This window comes from Arctopsyche grandis, chromosome 1, assembly GCF_051622035.1.
Source record: "Arctopsyche grandis isolate Sample6627 chromosome 1, ASM5162203v2, whole genome shotgun sequence".
Lineage (NCBI taxonomy): Eukaryota > Metazoa > Arthropoda > Insecta > Trichoptera > Hydropsychidae > Arctopsyche > Arctopsyche grandis.
The window spans coordinates 34,723,561-34,735,646 of NC_135355.1; the positions used below are offsets into that span (position 1 = coordinate 34,723,561).

The 12,086-nt window shown below is 31.4% G+C and overlaps 2 protein-coding genes across 2 annotated transcripts in view; one reads left to right on the top strand and one right to left on the bottom strand.

Annotated features, from left to right (window-relative positions):
• LOC143916237 (methyltransferase-like protein 25B) overlaps positions 1-12,086 on the top strand; it is a 588,188-nt gene that overhangs the window by 145,057 nt on the left and 431,045 nt on the right. The window lies entirely within an intron of this gene.
• LOC143922977 (myrosinase 1-like) lies at positions 5,037-9,688 on the bottom strand. Its single transcript, XM_077446443.1, has 6 exons — positions 9,515-9,688; positions 8,778-9,350; positions 8,610-8,704; positions 8,160-8,459; positions 7,852-8,090; positions 5,037-5,464 (listed from the first exon to the last, which is right to left on the bottom strand). The coding sequence occupies exons 1-6, from the start codon at positions 9,648-9,650 to the stop codon at positions 5,347-5,349; spliced, it is 1,461 nt and encodes a 486-aa protein (XP_077302569.1). The 5' UTR covers positions 9,651-9,688; the 3' UTR covers positions 5,037-5,346.

Genomic DNA, 12,086 nt, shown 5'->3' on the forward strand with positions numbered 1-12,086 from the left:
GAATCATCAGTAGAGACACGTATTTTGGGCACTTTTCTATGAATGCTTAATTGATGCTAAAATTCGCAATAGATGCAAATAAATGCTAAATTCGTAAAATATGCGAATAGATGCTAAAATAACAAACAAAAGTGAAATTTGCATAAAATTTATAAAATTAATAGACAATTTAGAAGGGTCTTCCTATCCCTTTGCCCATTTATTATGTGAAGAAATTGAGGGGATAAAACAGAGCTTGCAGTTTACTATAGACGGTGTTTTTCCTGTCGAAACCAAGCAACTGCTTTTCTCTACTACTGTAAACAATAGAAGACAGCTGGAGCTGTGTATCCAAAAGGCTGCTCAAAAAAGCGTCTTAAAACTAGATTCGCACTCAAAGCTAAACGAAACAAATCTATTCCCCCAAACATTGAGTAAACTATTCAATCCATCTGTGGCAGGTACAAAGTATAATATTAATGTTAAAGAAACAGTTTTGTGTTTTAGAAACCTGCCATTGTTTAATGTATTAACAGAGGCTCAATGTTTGTAAGGATATCAGCACTTTTTTAGACAATTAATAGAGAATATAAAAAGTTAATCCACGCCGGGTATATTGGTATTATTGATGGCAAGAAAAATTAAATACGAAGAGTTTGGTTGTGCAGCTCTAAAATTTATTTGGTGTCCCGTCAATAGTGTGGATGCTGAAAGGTATTTGAGTTAATACAATATAATTCTTACCGATCGTCGTACGAATATAAAAAAATAATCTGTAGAAATATGCTCCACGTTGAGTTTTAATAAATTTTAATTGGTATTATATTTTTATATTCATATTTTTTGTCTTTGTATATTTATATTCATGTTTTTTTTCATTGTAATTTTAATTCCAAAACATTTTTGAATTTTTCCATTATTTTTTAATGGCTGTGTTGTCTTTAAATTGGATATATGTATATAAATTTTATTAAAATTCATCGAAATTCATCGAAACTCTTCATAAAAATTGAACATTTTTAATGCCCTAAAACGATAAAATGCAGAATGAAAATGCTTAAATTGACAAAAATAGATGCCCAAAATACGGGACTAATGACGCATCCGACTATGCAATAGGCGCAGTATTAAGCCAAAGAAAATCAGGAAGAGACTTAGCAATCTTTTACGGCTCTAGAACTCTCAATAAGGCAGAGATTAATTATAGTAAAATTGAAAAGGAATTATTAGCTATAATATGGGGGGTGGAACATAACCGACCATACCTGTATGGTAGAAAATTTATTATTTATACGGACCACATACCCTTTAGGTACTTATTTGAAATGCAACAACCAGGTACGTCTAAATGCATTAGATGGAGACTCAAACTAGAAGAGTACGATTACTATATTCAGTATAAAAAAGGAAGAATTAACTGTAACGCAGACTTCTTATCTAGAATAAAAAATGAAAGCTATGAATCATTTCTACGCTATAATCACACTAAACTCAATTTAAAATACAGGAAATGTAGAAAGCGACAGTAATATTGCACACTGCTTTCTAAAGATCTGAAAATGTCTTTAGAGCGTTGCAGAGGAAATAAAGGGAATTATTAAAAACTGTAATGAACTAATTAGCACGAGACGAGACATCTCAGATATATTGCATTCAAAATACGAGAATAAAATAATTTATCATTTAATAATCAAATCAAAACATGAGATATGTAGATTCATCTAGCAAAGTTAAATAAAAAAACTTATGAGAACAGTATTCCAAAAAAATCACAAAATATTCCAAACATTCAATTCGATATGTCCAGTATCTCGGAAGAGCAGAGTAAACATATTACAGGCCACCAGTATTATTTTTTACTTTATCTATGTACGTAGTAACAATAGATGAAGTTTTGTGATCATGCGAAAATTCGAACTCGAGATTTTGACTGATTCGAACTCAGAATCGATTACTGATCACGTTTTCATGATCTAGAAAAAATGTGTGTGTGTGTGTGTCTGTGTGTGTGTCTGTGTGTGTCTGTGTGTGTGTCTGTATGTGTGTCTGTGTGTGTGTCTGTGTACTTTGGGGATTTTTTTCAACACCGTTAGTCCTATTGAACTGAAACTTTGTATCGGTTACTGAAATTTGTATCGACACTACGTACATTTTTTTCAAATTTTTAAGTTGACCGGAAATGGTACCTCCCCTTATAGGTGTCCTCTTTTTTTTAAGTTTTTGAATTCAATTTTCTCCCAAACTACTAACTGAATCGGACTGATTTTTTTTTACATGTACAAGAAATAATAATTTTTATAATTTTATATTTTTTAAATATTTTTATCTGAACCGGAAGTAGTACTTTTACTCTAGAGAATCGAGGTTTTTTATGTTTTTCTCAAAATCCTTTTGATTTATCCAATTGAAATTTCATATCGATCAGTTTAAGCTTAATACCAAGTTATGTATAAAATTTGGTAAGCGTCCGTCGACCGGAAGTGGCAGTTTACTCTTGTTCGATTTTTCTTCCACTATTTTTTTCGACCCCTTAAACATGTGTGGTCTTCACGAAAAAATTCAAGTATAACTCTTGTATCAATGTGATTAAAATAAAAAAAAAAACACTAAATTTAATAAACCGGAAGTGGGATTTTTTCCCTTCCGGAAGCTTCCGGAAGGAAGGTCAAAAATGTTGTCGCCTGGCTCCTGACCACACCCCTGAACGTAATAAGCTGAAAATTTATATTTATATTTTTAATGTACTAACTTAGATTTGGTAACGTTTTGGTCAGAATTCGTAAACCGGAAGTAGTATTTTTTTTTAAAACAATATTTCATTATTTTTTCATTATTTTATTTTGACCTTTTAAATTATTTTAAGCGTCTTGATATGTATTGTGTATAATAAAGATAGTGATTTTAAATGAAAATTAAAAATAAAATCACCAAACTTAGTGAACCGGAAGTGGGATTTTCTCCTCTTAGAAAGGTCAAAAATGTTGTCGCCTGGATCCTGTCCACACCCCTGAACGTATTAAGCTGAAAAATTATATTTATATTTTTTATGTACTAACTTAGATTTGGTAACGTTTTGGTCAGAATTCGTAAACCAGAAGTAGTATTTTTTTTTAAAACAATATTTCATTATTTTATTTTGACCTTTTAAATTATTTTAAGCGTCTTGATATGTATTGTGTATAATAAAGATAGTGATTTTAAATGAAAATTAAAAATAAAATCACCAAATTTAGTGAACCGGAAGTGGGATTTTCTCCTCTTAGAAAGGTCAAAAATGTTGTCGCCTGGATCCTGTCCACACCCCTGAACGTATTAAGCTGAAAAATTATATTTATATTCTTTATGTACTAACTTAGATTTGGTAACGTTTTGGTCAGAATTCGTAAACCGGAAGTAGTATTTTTTTTTAAAACAATTTTTCATTATTTTTTCATTATTTTATTTTGACCTTTTAAATTATTTTAAGCGTCGTGATATTTATTGTGTATAATAAAGATAGTGATTTTAAGTAAAAATAAAAAATAAAATCAGCAAATTTAATGAACCGGAAGTGGGATTTTCTTCTATTAGAAAGGTCAAAAATGTTGTCGCCTGGATCCTGTCCACACCCCTGAACGTATTAAGCTGAAAATTTATATTTGTATTCTTTATGTACTAAATTAGATTTGGTAACGTTTTGGTCAGAATTTGTAAACCGGAAGTAGCATTTTTTTTTAAAACAATATTTCATTATTTTTTCATTATTTTATTTTGACCTTTTAAATTATTTTAAGCGTCTTGATATTTATTGTGAATAATAAAAATAGTAATTTTAAGTAAAAATAAAAAATAAAATCACCAAATTTAATGAACCGGAAGTAGGATTTTCTCCTATTAAAAAGGTTAAAAATGTTGTCGCCTGGATCCTATCCACACCCCTAAACGTATTAAGCTGAAAATTTATATTTGTATTCTTTATGTACTAACTTAAATTTGATAACGTTTTGGTCAGAATTTGTAAACCGGAAGTAGTATTTTTTTTTAAAACAATATTTCATTATTTTATTTTGACCTTTTATATTATTTTTATCCTCTTGATATTTAACGTGTATAATAATTATACTGATTTTAAATAATAAAAAAAATTTGAACAAAATCCGACAACCGGAAGTAGAACTTTTGTCTTGTGCAAGTATTTGCATATATTCGCGCTCAATTTGTATCGCTATCATAGTTATTAGTTCAATATTGAATTTTGTTTTGTAACCTTCTTATATTCCTCAAATACATAGATAAAGTCATGGGTTGGTCACACCCGAATTTTTTTTAATATTGTTAAACGCTTAAACGTTAAATTGTGAATCTTTGTTGATATTTGACAATGAACTTCCCCTCGTAAATTATATTTTACAATCAGTATTGTTACTTCGAGTAGGAAAAATCTGTATCAAAATGATATTGTAGATGCGAATTCAATTATATTAATGGATATTTATTTATTATTAAACAATGCTACTCCATAATCATCATGATAGGTTTTATTTTACTTGTCATTTTTACATACCTCCTTTACATTTCACTTACGATTACAATTCAGGAAAAAGTTTGCCTCTTATCCGATCGTTTTCATACTTTGCCATATTGCTCATTTTGGTCATCAATATAAATAAATAGAGCCTCCGCCATTACGATGGTGCATATATATCGTGTAAGACGCGTTTGTAATTTGCCCGCCGACATTCTATTTGACGTTTGCTTATTAGTTTTAAACATAGATGGCGATAGTAAAAAAAAAATATTGGTGTTTTTATTCAAAATAATAATTTTATATACAAATTATAGAAGAGGTATAAACGTATAAAAAACTTTTTTTTTTGTATTTCTATTGCATGTACATACCTACATATATACATATATACAAAATTTGATATGTGAAAATTTTGTAATTATTACGATACGTTTTTTCGATATCAGATATATTCGATCATTAATATTTAAGATAAAAGTAATTTATTTTTCCAATATTATTGTGTTATAGGAAATGTTTTGTATCGAAACATATACAATTTATGTTATTTAAATAGTTCGCTTGCCTTTATTTCAATTCATATGAAAAGTGTGTTTTTTTTTTTCTGAAATATATGTACATGTATAGAGATTTTATTTGTTTAATTTTTCTAAAATGAAAAAAATGAACATTTTGTTTTGATAAATTATGATTCACATATTTATTACTACAATTTATAATCAATTTTTAATACAAGAAAAATTTGGTGAAACAAATAATATCATATTTAAGACATACTGAAAAGTATTTCAGATACTATAACTAAAGTTTATACATATATATAACTAAAGTTTTTGCGTTGAATTTATTTTGACTGCCATTTAGTCGCGTTCGATAGATCTCGTTTCAAGTGTGGACTTGTAGTACAGTGCTGATGCTTTTGGTTTTCTTGGCCTCCTTGGATCGTTGAAATCCACGTAATACAGTCCAAATCTTTCCCTGAAGTGAAATGAAAATTAAAATGAAATCACTCTTACTACGTACTGACAAAAAAATGTATAATAGATACAACTAAGGGTGGCTCATTTTTTAAAAAACAGGTGGGGCACAAGGAGATTAAATCAGCTCCCCCCTCCTACATACATTTTATTAAAAAAAAAAAACTTACGAGGAAAATAACTTTTGATTTATTGACTTGGTTCATTATGTGTTATAAAAAAGCAAAAATGTAAAACAAAATATCATAAAAAATATTTAATGATAAAAATGAAAGAATATTATAATAGTTCAGTGATTTTTGGTCCCAAAGCGTTCGCCCAAGTCACTAATTACCAGATCTTGCCAATCAGATTTTGCCAATTTTTCTGATTATCACCTCCATTATCATCTCCTTTCCAATGTCTCTTGTAAATCTCGAATTATTCAGCGTCTTGAAATTCGCCAATTTTTATAATAAAATGCTACAAAAATGTCACTGTGGATAATGTTTGTATGAATTCGCATTGTATAAATGCTTGTATTGATTGTATTGATCGTATTGTATCTGTATAAGTACGTTTCGTCGCTTGAGTGGTCTGTAAAGGCGAGTGCACATGTTCGATTGAAATAAAATAAAATATAAATGTTATGAACGGTTACCCATCAATGCCGCGCAAAACAAAACTAAAAAATAAATTTATTTTAGTAAAACGGAAAATAAGAGGAACTGTTCCGGAAGATTCGTTATCATTAACTTTATGTCACCGAATGCTAATAATGAAACTATTTTAAGGATTCAAAATATTGAACAAAGCATCCAAAATTCATACTAAACTAAAACTACAACCATGATAAAGCATCTTGAAAGTTTAATTTTTGCCTCTTGTTGGCATTTACTTTATATTCCGTTATAAATCGATGTTATCGATAGCTTTGAAAAAAAATAATTTCATTGTGATTACAACAAAATGTCTATACCCTTCAGGTATAAACACAGATTACCTAAACACAATCTGCTTTAGATCATCGACTTTAGAGAGTCTTTAATTTATATTATGTATTATGAGTATTTATAAGAATTGTAAATACATAGGTTTATGAGCTTTTTTTTATTATGCTGTACATTAACATTAGAATAATATAATACTATGATTACTAACAAAATTAAATTAAAATTGTAAAATATAAAATTATCAATAGATCAGTAGCTATTAAAATGGATATAAGATGTATTGTTTAACATAATTTAACATAATTTAGTAATAATAAAAAGCATTTAAAAATAAAAAAAAGTCACTAAAATCTCTATAACGGAACATCTGGCAGCCGAAAAGTGCATCATACTAACGATAACTATCATACTAACGAGAACTCGAGTGCCAAATATTCCATATTCGCGATTTTCATGGCAAAAATTGTCTCTTAGGCGATCTCAATGTGACTAACAATCCAATTACCTATTATAATATATGGCATATTGTGATTGACAATTCAAGCATAACTTGCAAAATAATGTTGAAATGTCGATAAACGTTGACGGTGTCGTATTTTTTTATAATTTTATAGAGAACTAGTTGTTTTACCTGGCTTCGCCCAGTATTTGTATCTAATAGTAAATATTCATTTGTTTTTATATTCAATTTATTTGAATCGAAAAAAAATAATATTCAACCAATCGAATCGTCGTCATAGAAACTTTGATTTATTTTTCGATTACCAGCAAAACTTACATACATACACACAAAATCTTTTTCGAAATTATATATTACATTTGTAATATAAACAGCTTATACATGGCAAAATAATCTAATAGTAAACATTCATTTATTTTTTTATTAAATTTATTTGAATCCAAAAAAATTATATTTGACGATATCGATATCGTCGTCATAGAAACTTTGATTTGTTTTCGATGCTCCCACAAACCTTTATGCCTTACATACAAGTCTCTTTCGAAATTATATATTAGACATGGACGACCGGGGCTGGCTTATTCTGACTCACATAGCGACCTTCTGTATACGGAACTACAGATTTTTTTTGCCTCGAATGACTGTCTGCACTCAACACAAAGTAGCATTTGCAGGTGCCAGAGTAGCAAGTAAAGCTGGCGACCACGGGAACACGACTGATAAGCGCCTGCCCTGAATTACGAACCGGTGCTGCTTACCCCGTGGTGCGGGATAAATAAACACTTGTTGACTATTGATGAGTCACATCAAATATACAGAATGTATTTTCTTTTTTGGTTAGGAGAAAAATGTGTGGGGCAGTGCCCCAGTTGCCCTTAAAGACGAGTCACCCCTGGATACAGCACATTGAAAAGACAGTCGATATCAAACGAGAGAATAAAATATGTAAATTAAAATTAAAATGACGCTTATTTGTTAGAATTGATTTCATCTTACGTATATCCTTCATCCCATTCAAAGTTGTCCATCAAACTCCAGGCAGTATAAGCAGTGACGTTGCAACCGTCTTCGATAGCATCAAGAAGAGAGTTCAGATATCCGTGGTAGTAACTAATACGATCGACATCATCCATATTGTCTCTGTCAGAAAAGCCGTTCTCGAATACCAAAATCTCCGGGTTGTTGTAACTTTCTTTGATCCAGTTGAGTAATTTTCTGAATCCCCAAGGTACCACCTGAAACCGAGCTTTTTGTTGAAATATGCTGTAAATGCATTATTTTAACGCATACAATTATAAACATACTTTTAGCCAAGAAGAAGCAGAGCCGGGCCAAGTGGGGTTCTGAAAAACTAATACACCCATATCCAAGAAAAAGTCAGGTGCTATTGATGTCGTTTCAAGCATTTTGATCAAATTTGTAGAGTAATGGTTCACGCCAAAGAAGTCAAATGTGCCTTTTATATAGGCTATTTCTTCTGGAGTGAATTCTGGTAGACGAGATCTGGGATAGCCTTGAGCCAAACTTTTATTGGCAATTCTGTCCCTCATCACTTGGGGATAGTCACCTTCTCGTGAAAATACAGCATGAGAGAACCAACCGAGCTGAATGTTTTATAAATTTGATAAAAGGTGAATAAAAAGTGTTAAGCGCTTACAAAATTGGTTTGTTTTTGTAGATTCGACAAGCTTTCATCCAATATGATAAGCATCAGCTAATACATATGTACAATATTATAAATAAAACATAGTTACATTGAATTGCATCGCTCTATCGGCTGCTTCAGCATCTGCTGCCGATTGGGTTGCTGGCTCGAGCCAATTTGAACTCAAAGTCCATCCAATTCGCCCTACAATTTGAATGCATGTCACATCAATGATTCCATATTAAAAGCGATCAAAACGAAAACCGACGTAACTTACCCATTTGTATTGGCCTATATACGTCATCGTATAGATGATAAGCCTTGGCATGAGATTTGAGTAAGTTATGACCACATATGTATTCACCGATGCCATTCATTCCCACACCTGGGGCTTTGGCGTGTTGACCATAGCCTTGGAGACAAACAACCCATGGTTCGTTGAAGGTTAACCAATTTTTAACCCTGTCACCGAAAGCCTCGAAAGCGACTTCGGCAAAGTCGGTGTAGTAGTCAGCTATCAGAGGATTGGTCCAACCACCCAGATCTTGAAGACGCTGGGGAAGGTCCCAATGGTATATGGTGACAAACGGCGTGATGTTGGCCGCTATCAAGTCGTTAATCAAGGAGTCGTAATATGCGATTCCATCCTGACTGATTTTATTCGAGAATCCATCCGGGAGGATTCTACTCCAAGAGATTGAGAATCTGTAGAAGTCCACGCCTAACTCCTTGAGCATCTCCACATCACGTTTGTGCTGGTTGTAAGAATCGCAAGCGACATCTCCATTGCTTCCGTCTTTGATCGTATTTGGTTGGTGTGAAAAACGATCCCATATGTTCTCACCCTTATCTGAATAGATCAATAAAAATTTTCAGAAGGATTCAATTGCTTACGATAGGAAGTACTCGATAGGAAGTACTAGATAGTAATTTGAATAAAAAAAATTATCAGGGTGCTATTGCATGGCTAAATGCTACATACATATGTATGATAAGTCCAAAGATATATTTTACCTGAAGCGTTCCATCCTCCTTCTATTTGATAGGATGCTGTAGCTACGCCGAAAGACAGAGTATCGGGAAATCTTCTCACTTCTCCCCTTACAGCAAAGATCAAGCACAGCAGTGATATTGTTTTAGTGATCGCCATGATAAAATACGTACAATAAGTTGTAACTAATTGATTTATACTTCATTTATCAAAATAATTGGCAATTTTTATCAAAACAATTGACATTTTTTTTAATTTCAGAGGTTTGCAAGGTATCGTAACTATTACGATATTTTAAAATTTATACTATAATTTTATAATTAGAAGATAAAAATAATTCAAGTTACAAAAACATGGTATGGTAGGAATTTGTATATAGTAATGGTATTTAAAATTGCTTACTGCCTTTCATTTGGATCAATTTAAATAATACATTGACGAATGCATTTTTATAAGCATTTTTACCAACAAAATAAATGAAATCATAATAATAATAGCTTTTATTCCAGACGATGAGGAGAATAGTGCAATCCCCAACGCCCATATAAATAATATATACATAGATAATAAAAAGAGTATAGAAAAAATAGTAAACAAAAAATAAATAAATACATAAGTAAATATATAAATATTACTAATAATAAATAATAATAATAATAATAAATAATAATAATAATAATAATCATTATAATAATAAATAATAATAATAATTTAATGTCTATTCAAGGCGGTCGGTGTAGTAGTTCCATCCATCAAACATACAATGAAGAATGCAAATGAGAAGATGCAGCAGCAAGAAGAAAATTAGGCAATAAAAATATACGAAGACGTAGAGAGGCCGCTCTCATCCTGAGAATGGCTTCAAAGTGAGGCACATGCCCTTCTACAAACATTTGCGACACGCTGCAGCTCCTAGGTAGCCCGAAAAGAGCACGGTAACAGTTGTTGTATTGAACCTTTATCTTCCTCATTGTCTCCCGCTTGTATCTGGTCCATAATTCACCAGTATAGAGGCTAGTACAAAAGGACATAAATAATTGTCTCTTAACCTCTACACTGGAGTGGAAAAACCGTCTAGCCAGCATATTTTTCCTTACACAAATGGCTCTTCTTTGTCTTTCGATGTCACGGTCATCAGAGAGATCCTCCGTCAGCAAGTGTCCCAAATAATTTGACTTCCCTAACAGTTTCAAGATTAAGCCCATCTAAAATAATGTTGGGGACGAAATGAGGACCTCGACCGTATCGGAAAATCAATACCATGGGTTTACTCGTATTATACCGCATATTATGTTCTGCAGCATAACTCGAACAAAATTCCAGGAGGCGATTCAGATTAAATGAATACCGTCCATAAATATGTATAGTATTCCAATTGTATTATGTTTATTTAATTAATACAACTTCTAAAATAAATATTTATTAATTTTCATAGTAAAATTTAGCATTCTTTGCATCAACTGATCGTCATCGTCATATCGTCAACTGACATTGAAATACACAGATGTCTCATGATATCTAATAATAATTGAAATACACAGATGTCTCATCAATCAATATTATTTATTATAATAAATCATAACTTAACAATGTCCATTAATAATAAAAACCAATAACTGGGTGTTAATTGTTTCTCAGTCAATTTATGGATACTTAAGAATCACATTTTTAGTGCGCCTTTTTAAACCCATTAAAACTATATGAATATTGGAAAAAAAATACCTGGATGCCATTTTTAAGATTTTGAAATACATCGGTTTTTGTCAATATATTGAACAATAACACTGTTCGATAAATGACGACTTTTTTTTGGTTCAGAGACGAGATATGACTTTTATTATAGATCTATGCCCAGTGAACACGAATCTGGTAATAAATAATAAAAAATGTTGATTGGCTCGAGATTCGGAGATATATGTACATGTGTTTTTTAAATCGCGCGATTTTTCTATATCTTGGTGTTGTTCGATCGATGTCTCAAAATCTGTCAATTTCCTGCCAATAAACATTTTTTATTACCAGATTCGTGTTCACTGGCCATAATTCTATAAGAAAAGTGATATCTTGTCTCTGAAACAAAAAAAAAGTCGTAATTTGTCGAACAGTGTAATCGGGCAATGATGTCTAATCATTGCTGTACGCTGATAATAATTATTATGTATTGTCGATGTGCGATGTATTCGATCAATAGCATTTCAGATAAGAAGAGAGCGCACCGACATCTCAGCGCAAACCAACTTAGCACCAACGTTTCGGCGCAGACAACTCAGCGCAACGACAATTCAGCGCATGGACTTTTCAGCGCAACGACAATTCAGCGTAAAATCAATTATTTCAATAAGTTTTAAATTTTTTGAAATGCACGATATGGTATCCCATTGAAATGCACGGTAATTTAAATCAATGGTCAATAAATACGTCAATACATACATACGTATACGCGTACATTTTAGATATGAATAGCAGAACCCATTAAGACGGGCTTGCGAACCTTGGTCTAGAATCCGTTCATACGTAAGATTTTTTGCTGTGTATCCTGGTGTGGAAGCTCTTTTTAAGAAATATTTTTTGCGAAACTCAGTTGAGAAACCCTGA